Source organism: Grammomys surdaster, unplaced genomic scaffold (assembly GCF_004785775.1).
Source record: "Grammomys surdaster isolate TR1022 unplaced genomic scaffold, NIH_TR_1.0 126086, whole genome shotgun sequence".
Lineage (NCBI taxonomy): Eukaryota > Metazoa > Chordata > Mammalia > Rodentia > Muridae > Grammomys > Grammomys surdaster.
The window spans coordinates 3,681,622-3,701,505 of record NW_021620894.1 but is presented as its reverse complement, the minus strand read 5'-3'; the positions used below and the strand labels follow the sequence as shown (position 1 = coordinate 3,701,505).

General features: G+C 44.9%; 1 protein-coding gene across 1 annotated transcript in view; it reads left to right on the top strand.

Annotated features, from left to right (window-relative positions):
- Jhy (junctional cadherin complex regulator) overlaps nt 1-19,884 on the top strand; it is a 56,115-nt gene that overhangs the window by 19,213 nt on the left and 17,018 nt on the right. Inside the window, exon 4 of the mRNA XM_028755813.1 lies at nt 16,874-16,987. Within this exon, the coding sequence (XP_028611646.1) occupies nt 16,874-16,987 (114 nt within the window). The remainder of the gene's footprint in view (nt 1-16,873; nt 16,988-19,884) is intronic.

Below are 19,884 nucleotides of genomic sequence, written 5' to 3'. Positions count from 1 at the left end.
ACATACACATTCACACCACACACATACACACACACAAACATTCATACCCATATACACACAACTCACACACACACGTTGACACACACATACACATTCACACACACAATTCACACATGCACACATTCACACCATACACATTCACACCATACACATACACATTCACATACACATTCACACCATACACATTCACACACACTTATACATCACACACACATACACACACACACACACACACGCATACACACATTTACATACACAACAACAACAAGAAAAATGCTATTACAAGTAAATATAGCTTTATTTCACAGACACAAAGAAGGATGTCCCTATCATTCACTTCCTAGTGAGTATCCCGTATATACTATGTGCTCAAGGAAATGGCGTGGCTGACTGGCAATTCCACACCCCTGCCAGAGAACACCTATGAGGGTGGAGTCCCTTTCAAGATTAGCAACATGTGACATCTTTGCCTTTGTAACTAACAATAAGACACAGGAATGGGTGCAGAGTGTTTAACTGAATTCTCAGGACAGCTAAATGTTATTAGTTCTCAACACCTTTTTACTGTTTTAAATATAAACTTTTTTTTGTTGCTGTTTTATAAAACTTTTGTGAAATGTCAGCCAGGCAGTGGTGGCACACGCCTTTAATGCAGAGGCAGGTAGATCTCTGAGTTCGAAGCCACCTTGGTCTATCAAGTGAATTCCAGGATAACCAGGGCTACACAAAGAAACCCTGTTTCAAACCAATCAAACAAACAAGCAAGCAAGCAAACAAGCAAACGAAAATGTGAAATTTGACTTGATTGCTTACTTAAAATACTTAAATGAACTCAAGAGTAACAGTATCTACTGTTAGCCATCTCTTCCCCAGCCTAGGATAACACTTTTCACTACCATTTTGTTTCTTGTTTTGAGTCAGTGTCTTGCTTGGTAGCTCAGGCTGCCCCAGGCTAGCCTCAGATTTGCAGCAATCATCCTGCTTCAGCCTCTTGGGTACTGAGACGACATCCAGCTCTTGTTACTACTTTCAAAAGTGTTCTAGACAAGCTACTCACGAAGGAGAGGTGGCAGTGAGGCAGAAATAAGGAATTATATTTTCAGTATAAGGGGGAAAAAATTTACCGTGAACTCGGTGGCTAACCCCTGAATTGCTAGTTTTTGTGGTAGTTACGTGGGGTGCTTCGGTTGTCGGTGTTCTTGTGTTTTCTCACAAAGGAAACTTTAAATCCATGTTAGGTTTCTGTCTTTGAGCTCTTGACTTGCTGTTTGAAGGAGATGTTGACTTTGCCCACCCGTGCCCTGGGTTCAAATGTCTTAATTCTGACTGGTTCTACCATTTGAAGCCATTTCTTCACCATTTCTCCAAGATGGGTTTTTTTTTCATATTCTTCTTATTCTTTTTTAAAACATAGAAATGTGTTTGACCTAATAATTCCATGATAAGCCGGGCAGTGGTGGCACACGCCTTTAATCCCAGCACTTGGGAGGCAGAGGCAGGCAGATTTCTGAGTTCGAGGCCAGCCTGGTCTTCAGAGTGAGTTCCAGGACAGCCAGGGCTACACAGAGAAACCATGTCTCGAACCCCCCCCCCAAAAAAAATCCCATGATGTATGTCATTTGTTTCATTGAATACTGTCAGTAATACAGAAATGTGTGTTCTCTCTGAATTGTATATGAACATGTGACAGCTTCCCCCATTGATGACTGGTTGGGTTTTGGTTTGCTTGCTTGCTTCTTTGTCTCGTTTTGGGTTTTGAGACCCAAGTTTCATATCCTGAACTCTCTTTGTAACTGAAGATGGCCTCGAACTTCTGATCTTGGTTGGTTGATCAAAGCTAAAAGGTTGCTTATTAAGTTTTTAATAAGCAAACATAATAAAGCAAACTGTAGAAATTAAGACTACTATGGTGCCTGGGGAGAGGCCAATGGCTCAGTGGTTAAGAGCACTTGCTTTGTAAGCTTGAGGACCTGAGTTCAAATCCCTAGGACCTACATAAAAAATCCCGGCATGGCTATGTGTTCCTGTGACCCCAGCATGTGAAGCAATAAGAACAGACAGACCCCAGGAGCTCACTATAGGCCAAACAGCCTAGACAAGACAGCAAGCTCTAAATTCAAGACCCTGCCTCAAGGCAATAAGGATGAGAATAACACAGAAAAACATTCTAAGTCATGTTCTGACCACTGCATATGCACACACTGGTGCACATAGCCACACATGACACAACACACAAGTGAGCAATGAATGGTGGAGCCCTACTGGATGTTATAATATAGGGCTTCAACACATAGGGTAATATTTAATACATATATAGACAGAAAATTTGAACACAATAAAATGGGAAGTCTCTAAGAGGACCTAATTGTACACATAGCACAATAGGAAATGCTGTTCTTTTCAAAATGGCAGCCTGGGTAACCCCAAAGAAAGCAGCAACCTGGATTCATATGTCCATCATATAAAATAAATCCCAAATGAGTCTGATGTTTAATTATTAACTTCAACCATCCGAACACTAGAAAAAAATAGGAAGATTCTCTTCAGAGCCTGAATTATTTGAAAAAAAAAAATCAAGAATCCCTAAGAGATTAATAATTTGGCTTTGTGTATATCAAAAACATTTCCCAGAGAAAAGTATAAACAATGTAAAATATAAGAAACAAAGTAGGAAAAGACATTTCTAATTTATGCTCCAAGTCAAACTCTATCTCTAATACATAAAGATATCCTTCTCCGTGTCAGTAAGAAGGAGACTGAAGTCACCGTAGAAGCATACATAAAAGCTCAGATGGAGAGTCACACAGACGTTAAAACGTGGCTACTGAGTGCTTATGAGAATACTCAGTATCTGTCGCTATAAGAGAAGAACAAGTTAATACTACATCAAGATTCATTTCCACCTATAATTCATAAGCAGAGGGTCTGTTGATAAAAATGCGCAGTAATGCCAAGAAGAAAAGAAATCGGCAGAACCAGAATAAAGGACGATGTATGTCTACGTAAAGCACAATTACATTCCCAGGAAAAAACGAGAACATGATGTCTAAAAACAGCCACACTGCTTGCCTCTGCCCTGTGCTAGCTCCGTGACCTTGTGCAGGCTATTAAACCTCTTTGTGCCACAGCGTACTCATCTATAAAGGAGATAATAACAGTCTTTTCCTCATAGGGTGGTTAAGAATATGAAATGAGTAGGCTGGAATACACAGAGGGCTTACCTTAGTGCCTGAGTCACAGTGAAAGCTGTATATGATTTTGTAATTAGTATTGTTATTTGGCCCAACATACTCCACTGCTAGGTATTTGTCCTAGATAGATGTGTGCAGTCTTGAAGAAAAAAAAAAAACACCTATACAAGATGATTGATTTCAGCTCTGTTTGTGATATAAAAAGATCAGAAGCCACCCAAATAGCCATCCTTTCGGAGGGAGTAGTTACGGAAGTCACTTATGGTAGATCTGCACAATAGAGCAAGCTGTGGCTGTTTGAGAAATGAAGACTCACTCTGAAACGCTTTGGTCAGTTTAACAGCATTTATCAGTAAGAGAAATTCAAGGGGAAAACAGGCCCTTGAATAGAAAAAGAAAAAGGAACAGAAGGAATAAAAATGCATGTCAAGTTGATGTGTCATACACGCCTGTAACCTCTGCAACGTGGCGAGGCTGATGCAGGAAGATCAGAAATGTTAGGTCTGGACTATGGTTCTGAGACACTGTGGACCACTGCTTAGGTGATGACTAGGAAGGAATTGGGGGAATGGGAGAGCAGAGCTTTCCCACCTTCTGCCTTTTGATGCCTGTGGGCTTTTCTTATTCTTTCTCTTGCTGTTCCTTTGTTTGAGGCAGGGTCTCACAACATAGCCTATCCTGGCACTCACAGAGATCTGCTTGCTTCTGCCCCTAGACTGCCGGAATTAAAGTCAACACTTGGCTGTTTCTATTGTTTTTGAACCGTACCTACATACTATAATTACCATTAAAAAAACGAAATTGCAAAACAGCAAAAAAATGATGGTCAAGGGAGGCTGAGGGCTGTGTGTCTGCTGGTAAAGTGCCAGCCTGGCATGCACAAAGCCCTGGGTTTGATCCCTGGCACCATATTGACCAGGCATGGTATCACACAATTGTTACATGGACAGTGGAGACTGCAGTGCCAGAAGTTCAAGGTCCTTGTTAGTCCTTCAGTTTTCCCATGGTCTTTCCTGCTGTTCTTTTCATAGAACTGTTGGTACACATCCCTACTGTCTTAGTTAGGGTTTTACTGCTGTGAACAGATACCATGACCAAGACAAATAAATCCCATAAGGACAACATTTAATTGGGGCTGGATTACAGGTTCAGAGGTTCAATCCATTATCATCAAGGCTAGAACATGGCAGCATCCAGGCAGGCGTGGTGCAGGAGGAGCTGAGAGTTCTACATCTTATCCCAAAAGCAAACAGGAGAAGACTGACATTCTCAGGCAGCTAGGAAGAGGGTCTTAAAGCTCACACCCACAGTGTCACACCTACTCCAACAGAGTCACACCTTCTAATAATGCCACTCCTTGGGCCAAACATACACCAAACCATCACACCCACATACTTTCTGCCTCCCTTCTTTGTTTTTTGAAACAGGGTTTTTCTATTATGCAGCCTTGGCTGTCCTGGAACTTAATCTATAGAGCAGGCTGGCCTTGAACTCAGAGATCCGCCTGCCTCTGCCTTCCGAGTGCTTGGATTAAAGGCATGTACACACTTTTCAATGTGGGTTTAGTCATGTGGTATGTGATGCTAGGAACTGAAGTGAGAAGCAGCACAGATTAGAGGGCATCTGAGCATCGACATCTGGCCTCTGCCCTGAGTTGTTCACTTATTCAGGAGCCCAGAATATTTGAAACTCATTAGCATCTGAGTTTATGACCTACCCCTTAACGGGAATTGTGTTCAGAAACTGTCCTCCTATCTTGATTTCGATAGACTTTGAAGATGAAGGTGAGGTTTAGACAGAGTTCAGAAGAGCTCTGTGTGCCTTATCCATACAATTTGTCCCTTTCCTACTAACATCATGAAAAGAAATTACAGGCAATCTACAGTTGTAAATACAGAAGGGTTATCAACTGTCTGTAGTCCTCAGGACAATGTGAAACCATAAGCTGAAGCCACTGTCCAGATCTATGAACCAACAGCAGGCCAATCAGGCCTCGAGTATTTACTGAGCCTCAACTATACCCTAGGTTCTCTTTTCTTTACTAAGTATGAAGCAGAAAAAATAAGGCATATAGAGCCCCCCCCCCCCCCCGTCTATCCAGGATCTTGCTTTCCATCCATGTGACTCAGACCAGAAACGGGCAGCATCTCACAGAAAACCAAACAAGCTGTATGTATCAACATAATCTTGTGTAGAGGCATCATTTGAGCTGAGCCCCTCCCCAAAGGGATGAATCCAAAAGACAAACACAGCAGAAGTCTTTGAAGAGCGTTGACTTGCCCCACCTTGTAGCAGTACCTTTGCATGAGGAACAAGACAATTTGGGATGGGGGTGGGGTTGTCAAATAAAACCATAAAACACTCTCGGGGAAGTCAGAATCATGGGCGACATCCTGGATCTAAGCATAAGTCATTGCCAGGTGTTTGAGCAAGTGACTCCTTGAAACCTTATCTTGCTTATGGGGTCAACAACTTCTACATTGGAAGCCTATTTGATCATTTTCTACAAAGCTCCTGACATATAGTGGCCCACCAGTAAAGGGAAGATATTAGGGCAAGGGTTGGGGGGATGGCTCAACCAGCAAGTACAAAGACCTAAGTTTGATCTCTGGAACCCATGTTGGGCGTGAGGAAGACTGGTGATGGTAGTGTGTACTGAGGAGAAGATAGGGGGTCCCTGAAGCTCATTGGACAGCCAGCTTAGCCTCATTGGTGACCTTCCAGGTCAGTGAGAGGCCCTGTGTAAAGAAAAGAAAGGAAGGATGAAAGGAAGGAAAGAAGGAAAGGAGGAAGGAAGGAAGGAAGGAAGGAAGGAAGGAAGGAAGGAAGGAAGGAAAGAGGAGAGGAGGGGAGGGAAAGGGGAGGGGGAGAGGAGGGGAGGGGAGAAGAGCTGGGTGGTGGTGCACGCCTTTAATCACAGCACTTGGGAGGCAGAGGCAGGTGGATCTCTGTGAGTTTGAGGCCAGCCTGGCCTATAGACAGAGTTCAAGGACAGCCAGAGCTACACAGAGAAACTCTATCTCAAAACAAAACAACAACAACAACAACAACAAAACAGATAAAAGGGGGACAGAGGCTGAGAAAGGACACATCCAAGGCTATCCTCTGCCTCTGCATTCACACCTGCATATACACATGCACAAATGTGTATGTATGTGTGTACATGTACACAAAGTCCTTTCGCTATGGGAAAGGAAAGAAAAGTACTTAAGGGATAGGCTCTCCTAAAGGGTCTTTTCTTACCTCAAGCTAAAGTCCCCAGAAATAAAGAAAGAATCTCAGGTGGCAGAAGGACACAATAGAACATAACTGGCGTGCTCGAGTATGACATGATGTCCACTGTGTATAATGTGACATCTGCGGTGTTGCTACTTAAAGACCATCTATAAAGGGGATCCACTTTAGCCAACATTTTTGCTGTAGGTGGTTGTGATGGTTTGCATATGCTTGGCCTAGGGACTGTCACTATTTGGAGATATGGCCTTGTTGGAGTAGGCGTGTCACTGTGGGCGTGGGCTTTAAGACCCTACACTTAGCTGCCTGGAAGCCAGTGTTCCGCTAGCAGCCTTTAGATGAAGATGTAGAACTCTCAGCTGCTCCTGCACCATGCCTGCCTGGATGCTTCCATGTTCTAGCCTTGATGATAATGGACTGAACCTCTGAACCTGTCAGCCAGTCCCAATTAAATGTTGTCCTTATAAGAGTTGCCTTGGTCATGGTGTCTGTTCACAGCAGTAAAACCCTAACTAAGACAGTGGTAGTATGTCAAAATATCTGAGAGAAAAGCGATGTGAAGGAAGAGAGGTTTCTATGGAACCAGTTTCTGCCTGTCATGTTGAAGAGGGTGTTTCTACCTGTCGCGTTGGAGAAGGTGGAGCAGAGAAGCTCATTTTACATTGGCCAGGAAATGCTGGGATTAAAGGCGTGTACCACCACCACCCGGCTTAGCTTTCTCGTATTTAAGTTACGATCATCCTTTTATAACTATACTTGGCTGGAAGCACAGACTCCGCTCTCATAGACTGGTTCGTTGTAGCACTGCCTGTGAGATCCGGCTCCCACAGTACTTGCAGAAGTTATTCTTCCACCCAGCAGGGACTCCAGGGCTGTTCATTGATTGATAGATTTTCTTATTTTGTCCTATACTCACACAAGAGCACTTACTTATGACGGCGTAATTCCAATTGAACTTTATAGTTTTTTCAATATGAGACATTTCCGAGGCATCCTTCCGGTGCCCCCTCCTCCCCCCCCCCCCCCCCGCTCGGCACTCTAGAGTGACACTTCATTAAATCCACAGGACTGAAGATGGATCCATGCAGAAGGAAACTTCCCAGGTAGCTTAGGCATGCCCGTTTGAAGACTGGAAATTATACACAATTAATCGTCTTTAAGGATTAGTCACTTCTAGCCGGGCGGTGGTGGCGCACGCCTTTAATCCCAGCACTTGGGAGGCAGAGGCAGGTGGATTTCTGAGTTCGAGGCCAGCCTGGTCTACAGAGTGAGTTCCAGGACAGCCAGGGCTACAAAGAGAAACCCTGTCTCAAAAAAAAAAAAAGGATTAGTCACTTCTAAGCTTTCAAAAATGTACCCGTCACTCTTGGTAATTCTGTGATGTCTTACATCACAGGGCACGCAGGGCACGCTGCATGAATTTGAATCGAAGTCAGAAGCAATGCATATGACATTTGTGTCATCTGGTATTAAATGACCCAGGCTGCTATGAGTCTGTAAATATGTCATGCTACTGTGTGCATGCCTCCTCCTGAGATCTTATGGAAGAGAGGGAAGGAGACATGTAAACAGCCTGAACTTACTAGAAACTGATCTACAGACTGAGAATCACTAATCCAAGGCACCAAATCTGAAACGCTCCCAAATCCAAAACATTTGAACCGCCAGAAAATTCTTCACCTGATCTCTTATGGTCAGAAGAGAAGAGAAAAGAAGGGGTGGAGGGAAGGAGACAGAGACTATGTATGTAGAAGGGGTGGACAATAGACACAATACATTAGCAATAAGGGAGAAATGAAGCAGAGAAGATATCGAAATCTTTGCCATGGTGGGGGAATTCCCAGTTTAAACTAGGTCACATGGCAGTCTCTCTCTGAGGATATGGAGGCCATGAGAAACCATGCTGCACATATCTGGGGAAGACGATACATGGGGAGGGGATGACCATGAGAGGCTGAGGGGCCAAGGGACCAGTGGACCCTGGGCATGGTGAGCAAGAGTGGGAGGGAGGATGGAGCCCTACTCCACCCCATTTTATTGGCAGTTCACTGCCTGGATTTGATATAAACCACACACCTGCCTGGACAATTAAGTCATTTTAACTGTCCCCCGATATCCATGGGGAAACCTTTGTCAGACACTAAAATCTGATGAGTTCAAGGCCCTCTATTAAATGCTGTGGTATTTGTGTGAACTCTATGCTCATCCTTGTGTGAACTGTCAGACAGCTCTCGCACCTCACAAGAGCTATTACACCATTTTATTCTGGGGGTGATGGGGTTGGGGCTTGAGTCTGGACATGCGCAGTGCCAGTGTATTGTGTTTTTTTTTTAAACAGAACAAACAAACAAACACAAACCATGGTCATTTGGATACTTGTTTGGTTTTGTTTGTTGTTTTAGTTTTTTCTTTGAGGTACTAGGGTTTAAACTCATGCTAGGGAAATGCTAAACCAAACCCCAGGCCCTGATTGAACCATGGATACAGAGTCAGTGTACACAGCTGACTATATCCATTCTAATGCAGCTGGGATAGCTCAGGGGTACAACATGGGTCAAATTTGTCATCTGGTTCTATTTGTTGACCATCTCTATGCCCGGCATCCTCAGAACCACTAGGAAGTACAAACACACGGTGCCCTGATCTGTACAAGAGGGTAGCCCTGCCACAGCCCCTCTGTTCTGTCTTCATGGGACTTCAGTAAAGAAGTCATTTGAAAGGAGGGGGATCTCCTCCATAAGATCCAGCTGTAAGGCATTCTCTCAATTAGTAACTGATGGAAGAGGGCCCAGCCCATAGTGGGTGGTGCCATTCCCTAGGCTTGTGGTCCTGGACTCTGTAAGAAAGCAGGCTGAGCCAGGGGAAGCAAACCAGTAAGCAGCACCCCTCTATGGCCTCTGCATCAGCTCCCGCCTCCAGGTCTGTGCCCTGTTTGAATCCCTGTCCTAACTTCCTTCAGTGATGAACAGCTATGGAAATGTAATCAGAATAAACCCTTTCCTTCTCAAGTTGCTTTTGGTCATGGTGTTTCCTTGCAGCGATGATAACCTTGACTAAAGCAAAGGAGGAAAAAACACAAACCACACAGTGGTTTTTGTTAGGAGAGGGAAAATTCAAAGTGTGTCTATGGTTGGTTCATTTAGGAATCGGGAAAGACTTCATGAAGGAGCTACACAGAGAAACCCTGACTCAAAAAACCAGTACACACGTACACACGCACACGCACACGCACACGCATGCACACATACATACATATACATGCACATATCCATCCACAGGATTCAACATCAAATTCATATTGAGCACACGTGTTCTCGGGTGTCCTATAAGAACGGAGACAGGCTGGCAACAGAGTCCAAATATTTCACATGTATTGTCTCTAAGCAGCTGAAAAACACAAAACCCTTTGATAATTTAAGCAGCCATGCCAAGTGTCAGCAAAGTCACCCACCTCATAGTAGTAGAATCTGAATCAGTCTTCTTCTTTTCTTTCTTTCTTTCTTTTTTTTTTTTTTTTTTTTTTTTTTTTTTTTTTTGTTGGCCATGGAAATGTGAGAAGGTATAAAACAACCCAGGACAAAAGTATCAGGAACAGGACAGAAATAAGTGCTTCCAAGCACTCGTTAGCCAAATGAATAATGAACCCCTCACTAGATCCAGTGATGGTGCCCAAAAGTAGCTGATATATCAGAACATTAAAATGAATGAATGAATGAATGAATAAATAAATAAATAAATAATCTGACTCTGGGTTGGCAAGAGGGCTCAGCTGGTAAAGGGGCTTGCAGCCAAGCCTGATGACCTGAGTTTGATACCCAGGGCCTATGTGGTGAACGGGGGAAAAAACGAAGTCCTCAAGTTGTTCTCTGCCCTGGGCATGCGCACTGTGGCATACACGTCACACATGTATGCGTGCGCACACACACACATGCACATGTGCACACACATTTACATGCAAAAACATATGATGTCTTTAATCTGACACCTCGGCTTATTTAACTGGGGGCGTGTGGTTAGTTCTCCAATACATAAGTACTAGGAACATGCGCAGCAAAGCCTTCTCAGCTAATGTGAAGCTCCCCCCATGGCGGATAACACGGAGACAGTAGGAAAGGCAGGATCTAAGGGGAGACAAGAGCACAGCCTGGAGCGATAACTTTCTAATATCAGTGTGCTTAGGAAGCATATGTTGGTGCGCGTTATGCCGATCTGCTGTGTCACAACGGCGGTGGGTGTAGCCTCGGCTCTGCTCTCTACGGCGCCATCTGATTCTCCAAGAACCCGATGCGTTTCTTTGAGAGAGAATCCGCAGCCCGGTCTAGCTCAGCTGTCCTCAATCTGAGTTGCTTTCCTCCCTACAAACCCTCACTTCAAAGCAAGGAACATAATGTACAATTTTTTAATGGCTCTAGACCCAAGCACTCAGACTCGCTGCTCTTCGCCTTACCTCAGTGTAAACACCTAATCAAGATTGCCTGCGCTTCGACAATAGCAGCCAAATGCAATTTGAGAACCACAAGCCTTTGAAGTCCTCCCTGCAAAGGCCGGTTTCCTAGTCTGGGATAATGACATGTCATGATTGCTGTCTTTGTTGTATCTTTTCAGTACAGAAGCAATTATAGGCCCCAATTTAACAGAATAGACATTACACAGCTTACGATGCTCAAAATGCAATTTCATTTGATCATTTTCTCGATTTGATTGGTATTAATAGAATGGTTCACAAAAAAAAAAAATAAGAAAGAAAAGAAAGAGAAAAAATAGATGGCAGAGGTTGTGTCCCACTCCACTTTCAAAGAGCTAATGTTGAAGTATGTTTTACCTGCCCAGCAAGCTCACTGGGGTGATTCAGCCAAGCTTCACCAAAATATTGTGCACAGAAACAGTGTGTGTCCTTCACTCCCTGGCAAAGGAAGCAGCCGATGTTTGATTAGCAATATGTGACATTTCTGACAGAACTATGCAAGCACGGTTGTTGTCTTAGTTAGGGTTTTACTGCTATGAATAGACACCATGACCAAGGCAACTCTTATAAGGACAACTTTTAATTGGGGCTGGCTTATAGGTTCAGAGGTTCAGCCCATTACCATGAAGGTGGGAGCATGGCAGTGTTCAGGCAGGCATGGTGCAGAAGGAACTGAGAGTTCTACGTCTTCATGTAAGGCTGCTGGCTGAATACTGACTATACTGGCTGGTTTTGTGTGTCAACTTGACACAAGCTGGAGTTATCACAGAGAAAGGAGCCTCCCTTGGGGAAATGCCTCCATGAGATCCAGCTGGAAGGCATTTTCTCAATTAGTGATCAAGGGGGGAAGGAGGGCCCATTGTGGGTGGTACCATCCCTGGACCGGTAGTCTTGGGTTTTATAAGAAAGCAAGCTGAGCAAGGCAGAGGAAGCAAGCCAGTAAGTAGCGTCCCTCCATGGCTTCTGCATCACCTCCTGCATCCTGCCCTGCTTGAGTTCCAGTCCTGACTTCCTTTGGTGATGAACAGCAATGTGGAAGTGTAAGCTGAATAAACCCTTTCCTCCCCAACTTGCTTCTTGGTCATGATGTTTGTGCAGGAATAGAAACCCTGACTAAGACACTGACTTACAGGCAGTTAGGACTAGGGTCTTAAAGCCCACACCCACAGTGACACAACTACTCCAACAAGGCCACACCTCCTAATAACCCACAGTGACACAACTACTCCAACAAGGCCACACCTCCTAATAGTGCCACTCCCTGGCCCAAGCATATACAAGTCATCACAGCTGTCAATAGAAAATTAGTGTCACTGATGACAAACCCCATTACCTCAAGCACATCTTATGTTTCTCTTTGCCTTTGCAAAAGCTGGAGAATCTACACCCCATTGGTCATCTTTCCTGTCCCCTCCAGAAGACATGTTAAGCCTCTTTGAGATTAAAAAAAGGATACTCTTTGAGTATCCTTGCCTGCTTAGTCACACTAGTTAGGATTTTTCCTTCCCTTCATTTCTCACCAGAGTTGATTTTTCTTTTAAAGGGGTCGAGTTTCTGTTTAACATCATGGTAATGGTAGCCAGGCGTGGACACACGTCCCCGGAATTCCAGTGCTCTGGAGGCTGAGGCAGAAGTATGGAGGGCAACCTGGGCTACTACATAGCAAAACCCTGTCTCAAAAATGAAAAACAAAGCAGAAGCATTTGCAACGGTGTCGTAACTATTCTGAGACCTAGTATTTTGTGATTCGGGGTACTTCTGAGAGCAGCTGTGTAAGGGGAGCCCTGATGCAAATTTGGGAAGTGGTTCTTAGCCTTCACTGTGCACTCTAAAGTTTAGACTCGATCACGATGTGAGGTTATCCACTTGCAGAGGAGGTTATTCATTCAAAAGTAGACAGCCACGTCCAGTTAGAAGACAGCCATAATCAAATAGTACATTTTTTCTCATCTTTAGTTTAGGATTAAAAATTCAAGCAGTTGGGTTTTTTTTTCTTCTCACTTTCAGATCAACTCTTTAAAAAATGTATTATAATAATTGTGTACGTGTACGATGGATGAGTATGCCACGTGCCTGCACCAGTGCACACGTGGAGATCGGAGGAGAACTTTGCAAGATCAGTCTCTCCTTCAGCCTTTACATGCGAGGTTGTTAAGTACGCCCTGCAAATGGTACCCGCTAAGCCAGGGGTTCTCAACCTGTGGGTCACGACCCCTTTGCCAAACCTCTAGCTCCAAAACTATCTTCATCGTGATTAATAACAGTAGCAAAAATTACAGTTATGAAGTAGCAATGACAACAATTTTACGGCTGGGGAGGTCGCCACAGCATGAGGAACTGTATTAAAGTGTGGCAGCATTAGGAAGGTTGAGAACCACTGCGTCTAAGCCGCCTCCCCAGCCCCAGATCAACTTTCAATGATTTAAGCTTCCATATTCTCTATCTTTCTTTTCCTGGGGTGTGTGTGTGTGTGTGTGTGTGTGTGTGTGTGTGTGTTAATTCTGATAGCTATTGCATGGACTTACTAGAGACAGATGAGGTTACAGGAAAAAAAGGTGAAGGAAACAGTGTTTATCTTTCTTGAGCTAAACATGCCATCCTGATCAGAAAGCGGTGAGACTGTCTTCATTGTCAAATGTTTACTTAGCACATAATAGTCAACAAACACATTTCCCTCTTAGTATCCAATGAACATTAGACCCCACTATAAACACAAGCAGCAGAGAGAGGACCTGAACTCAAGGCTGTCAGATCCAGTCCCTACCATTCTTCCTTCTTGCACATGGCCACCCCCACACTCCACAGCCCACCACAGGAAATTTCACCAGATAAGAAAGGGCAAAGCCTTAAAGCTACGTTTAAAAACTGAATTGCCTCCATTCAGAAGGGAAGAGACTTGGCACTTTACAGGTAGGGAAGCAGACAGTAGTCACCGGAACCTAACTGGAGCGGAGGGTCACAGTGGGAACGGATGAGGAATCTTGAGACAGAAACATTAGGAAGAATGCGTAAGAGAGACTTCTGAGTCAGTCGGACACTGCCGGCCAGGAGATGCAGGCCGACTGGATGAATGTCCATTAGAGTAGCTGTGGGTATCCTGGGGCTTGAAGCATCTTCTTCCAGGTTCTCTTCCTACACTGAGATGCTAGGCCTCTAAGTCTGCTTTCTGCTGGATGTTCTAATGGGTTCCGTATAGCTCAGACACATTTTTATTTATTTTAACTTGTATTCTTTATATGCATTACACCTCAACCATAGTTTTCCCTACCTCCACTCCTCCCAGTTCCCCACCTACCTCCCCTGTCTCCTAGATACACTTCTCCATTTCCCTTTTAAAAGAAGAAGGAGGAGGAGGAGGAGGAGGAAGAGGAGGAGGAGGAGGAGGAGGAAGGGGAGGAGGAGGAGGAAGAAGAGGAGGAGGAAGAAGAAGGAGGAGGAGGGGGAGGAGGAGGAAGAAGAAGGAGGAGAAGGAGAAGAAGGAGGAGGAGGGGGAGAAGGAGGAAGAAGAAGAAGGAGGAGGAGAGGGAAGAGGAAGAAGAGAAGGAGGAGGAGGAAGAAGAAGAAGGAGAAGGGGAAGGAGGAGGAGGAGGAGGAGGAGGAAGAGGCTATCCAGGGAACTGAACAATAGCATAACATATTACAATAAGACTAGGCACAAATCCTATTATCAAGGCTGGATGAGGTAATCTGGAGAAGAAAAAGGTCCCACTCATAGGCAAAAGAGTCAGAGACACCCCTACTCCCACTGACTATTAGGACTCCTACAGAAATGCCAACCTGAATGGCCAGAGCATATATGCAGAGGACCTAGGTCAGACCCATGCAGGTCCCGTGATTGTCACTTCAGTCTCTATGAGCCCCTATGAGCCCTGTTTAATGGATCTGTGGCCTGTTTTCCTGATGTCCTTGGCCCCTCTGACTCCTAGACTCCTTCCTCTCCTCCTTCTTTGGGGTTCCCCTGGCTTCATCTAGTGTTTGGCTGCGGGTCTCTGCATCTGCCCCATCAGTTGCTGGACGATGTCCCTCTGATGACACCTGGGCTAGGTACCGATCTGTGAGTATAGCAGAATATCATTAGGACTCATTGTGGTGATTTTTTCTTTCTTTTAGCCAGTCTTATTTGGTTCCATCTTGAGTCTCTGGGCTGCCAGCTTCTGGTTCTTATTCATCTGCACAGTGTCAGGTGTGGACTCCCCTCTCTTGGTGTGGGCTTCAAGTTGGACCAGTCATTGGTTGGCCACGCCCACAAGTCCTGCGCCACTGTTAGCCCAGCGCATCTTGCAGGCAGGACGTATGGCTGGGTTGGTGTCCCAGTTCCCACTGCTGGGAGCCTTGCCTGACTGTAGAAGATGACGCGTTCTTGATATGAAACAAAGACCCGAAGGAAGGCCTGGTATTTTTTTGCATAGATATGATCGAAATACTTGAGAAAACAGTTAGATAAGGAGAGATTCGTCTTGATTACGGTTTCAGAGGTTCATTATGCAGTTATTTTGGTTAATTTGGTTGCATTGATCCTGGGCCGATGGCCCAGCATCTCACAGATGCAGCACATGGAGGAAAAAGCTATTTGCATGACGTAATCAGGAAGCAGACCCAGTGTGTCCTTCAAAAGCCAACTCTCTGTGGCTTGTGTTCCCCACCTCCTAAAGTTTCCACCACCTCCCACCATCTCTCCATCCCCCTGCCTCAGCTTCCCAAGTAGGGAATGACAGGTGTGCACCATCACACCTGCTCAATGGTGTGGGCACAATTAGACTAAGCTAAGCTGTGCTGTTTGGTTGATTAGGTGTGTGTCTTGGTTGGGATGTATGTTGCTCGTGATAGAAACACCACGACCAACTTGGAAAGGAAAGAGGGAAGTTCGTCTTACAACTCTCAGATCACACCCTGTCGGTGAAGGAAGTCAGGACAGGAACGAAGCACAGGCCGCAGCATAATCCTGCTTACCCGCTTGCTCAGTTTGCTTTCTTTTACAACCCAAGACTCTCAGCAAGATGGCGGCACTACTCACAGTGAGCTGGGCCCTCCCACATCAATCGTCAAGCAAGAAAATACCCCAACAGGTCAATCTAGTAGGGGTATGTTCTCAATGGAGGGTCCCTCTTTCCAAAAGACTCTACCTTGTGTAAAGTTGAAAAAACAACTAGTCAACATGGGTATTAAATAATTTTTTAAAATTTATGATGGGTTTATCGGGACCCATTGTAGGTAAAGGGTATGGCACCATGTATCTATTGATGGGTCAAGTGTTACTTGTAGTATTCTGTTCTGATAACTGCCCTAAGGTGTTTACTGACGAGATAGTTAAACAAGAAGTATTTGGACCTCAAAGCACCTTTTCTCTCTTCGTGTCTTCAAGAGAAAACATTCTATGTTCATCTTCCCTGAGAGAAATCCAGTTCCCTCTAATGATTTTTTTATCTCAGCTATTGAAGATTTGGTCCCCATGTGATGGTGCTATTGGAAGATGGTATAAATTTTAGGAGCTAGGGACCAGTTGGAGGAAGTAAGTCATAGGTTACACCCTTGAAGAGTACACTAAGATGTCAGCCCCTTCCCCTGTGTCTCCTGCTTCTTGGCTGCTGTATGCTAAATTACTCCCCTACCGTGATATTCCGCCTTACCCCAGGCCCTAAAATGGCAGGGCTGAGTGACCATGGGCTGAATCCTCTGCAATCATCCATTCAATACACAAGATATTCTCTCTACAACCATGCACAGAAAATAAATGCTTCCTCCTTTGAAACTGTTTGTCTTGTTTTGTTTTTTTTTTAATCACAGAGAGGAAAGGTTGTCTGACATAAGTGCCTGAGAAGTGAAACTGACCCTCGCAATAAACCAAACACAAAGCATGCCTCCGCAAGACCTCTCCCTGGAGTACACAGACAGGGGAGCCCCACGGTTGTAAGACTGAAACGAACCCACTTAGGATGCAGTATATGCCACTTACTGTCCTATGTGTTTTTTTTTTTCCTCTTAGATTTCCTATCCCATCAGAGATACTGGCAAGATGACTGTCCAGAATGACAAAGAAGTCGAAAACACTTTCATGGATCCTGAGGACAAATGGCATCAGAGAGCACAACAGCTCAAGGTCACCTGCTAGATTGTGTGTTAAGTGTGCTTCAAGTGAGACTGCTGGATATATGTAATGTCTGTCACCGAGTTCTTGTCATTTAAGGGTTATTCTAAGCCTAGAATACCTACCTACCCATGCTGAAGACTGCCTTCTGCCGTAGTTTGTGTGCCCACTCAGCCAGCAACCCTAACTACCTTGAAAGGTCCCCTGACCCAGAATGCCATCATTTAATACTCCAAACATACAGAGACAAAACCCCTCATGGTAGGAAGGGGTGGGGGACATGCAGAGGAAAAATAATATGTTTATTTGGGAACTGAGAGCTACCCAGTAGACTCAGGAAACACTGTCTCTGAAGCTGGGTGTGATCCCTCAGAACCCCACCAAGCCTTGTTTCCAGAACGTGTAAGCTTACCCACTGGTATCTCAGTATGATAGCATCTTTCTTGTCCATGGACACTCATAAGTGTAGCTGGGGGATGGGTAATTGTCCCACTATTTCTAGAAGCAATAGAAAGGTCATTTGTAGCCGTTCGTTTCCTGGGTCGGCACATGGAATTATATGGACTCGTTCTCGGAACAGGTTTCATCCCTGCTTAAGGATGACCATGGGTGGCACATCTTGAATTCCAGGGTTCCAGCACTCAGAGGCAGGCAGACGGCTGTTAGTCAGGGGTCAACCTGGTCTACATCGCAAGTGGCAGGCCCGCCAGTGCTACACAGTGAGACCTTGTCTCAAGGGGCGTGGATGGGGTGGGTGGTGAGCTTTTTGAAATCACCAAGCCTGAGGAGCCTGTTGACAACATCCATTAACGTCATCCACGAAGCAACTGTAAAAGTTCAAACCATTAAAGTTCCTCTAAGCATCACAGAAGTTTAAAAAAAAAAAAAAAAGACAGACATCTTAAACCCTCTCTTGTCCTTCCCAGGTCTCCAGGCTGCTGATAGAATTGAAATAAGTAAATAAACCAAGTTAGTTACTCAGAGCTTCCTGAAAGCTAATGTCAGGGAAAAGATGAGGGCAGAGGTGTCCCCTGGCAATGGGGTATGGAGGACAGTTCCACTAGTCAATCTGAGAGAGAGCCTTGGGTCATCATGATTTTCATGTCAGATTCCTGTGCCCACATAAGATCTTTACATCCTGCTCAGGACCTCTCCATGGACCTTTCCTGGGACTGTATTGTCCTGCAACAGTCTGTGCTCTCCTGTGGGTCTTAACAGGTTTCAGAGGTCCCATTTCATTGGTATGCCCAAACTGAAGGCATCAGGTCCTCTGAGGCCATGCCAAGATATAGCCTTGGCCAGAAGATCCTTCCAAGTGTCCTAAGCATGAAGGATATTCCCAGACTCAGAACAAAAGCAGCAGTGGTGGCATCATTGAATGACACAGAGTCCTTCACTAACCACCATCAAGTCCCTGTGATGAGCCCCTTTCCCCATCTTTCTAAAGAGCCATGCTTTGGTCTGGTCAACACAGGCTTGTTTATCTGAAGTTCTTCCTTGCTGACAGTATGGCCTTAGTTAATAATTCATGATGGATATGTCTTAATAATATTAGATAGGTACTAGAGAGATGGTTCAGTGTTTAAGAGCCATGGCTGCTCTTCTAGAGGACCTGGGTTCAATTCCCAGCACCCACATGGCAGCTCACAACTATGTTTAATTCCAGTCCCAGGGAATCTGACATCCTCTTCTGGCCTCCACAGACAACAACAGACATACACATACACACACGTACACATACACGGTGCATAGACATATATTCAGACAAAATTCACATGTACATAAAATAATATTAGATAAAAATTGGAACCTAAGGTCACATTTTTTTAAAAGACATTTATTATGTGAATACACTGTAGCTGTCTTCAGACACACCAGAAGAGGGCATCAGATCCCATTACAGATGGTTGTGAGCCTCCATGTAGTTGCTGGGAATTGAACTCAGGACCTCTGGAAGAGCAGTCAGTGCTCTTAACCGCTGAGCCATCTCTCCAGCCCTCACTTTTTTTTTTTTTTAACAAACACAGAAGATAAACCGAGTACTACAGAAAGTTTTCTGGGCCAGAGTTAATCCTGGAACCTGGGTAGAACTCTCAGGACCCCAGGGCCCAGCTAGGGCAGCTAAGAGCAACAGTGGGCTCTATGTTAGAAGAATTGGGGGTAGGGGGGAAGAGTGCGCATTCTGCTCTCTGCTCATGACACATGAGCAGGAGATCCACAAGACAGAAGCAGGCAGGCAGTGCCTTTCACAGGGCTGGGACGATGGCACACTGTGGGTGGACACCAGTGACCAAGGACGAGTCTCGCCATACCACTCACATCTCAGCATCAGGCATGGAGATTCCCCAGTGCAGCTGTCACTCCACATGTGATATGAAAACCTACTGCCATTAAGCCGTTAGTCCGAGTGCCTGGAGGGGATAGCAATCGCCAGCGCCAGCGTGGGCAACAAAAGATTCCTACTGAGAACAGAATAGAATGGCGGATTTCCACGCTGATGGAGATTAAACAGCCTGAGAGTGGCTTTGTATATTAACTTCAGGGGACTCAGGTCTCACCACCTAAAGAGTGACACCTGATGCCCCAATTGTCAGAGTAATAAATCTCCAGCCAGCGGCAGATCTTGAGGAGGATTCTTGGAAGGTGAGAGAAATCATATCAAGTCCAGAAATGTCTTGCTTTCTGAGGACTGAAATGACATCTCCGGGCACTTATGTCTATGTGAATCGAGGATTTAACACTCGAGACAATTCAGGTTTGGTAAAATGATGAGTCTTTGGACATTGTTGACAAAGCACCCTAGGAGGAGGGCTGCTGTCATCTGAATCGGCTGCAACAAAGGAGACCGCACAGGAGCTCAGTAGTAACCAGAACTTCCCAGAAGAGGAATTTCTCCTGGGGTTGTCTGT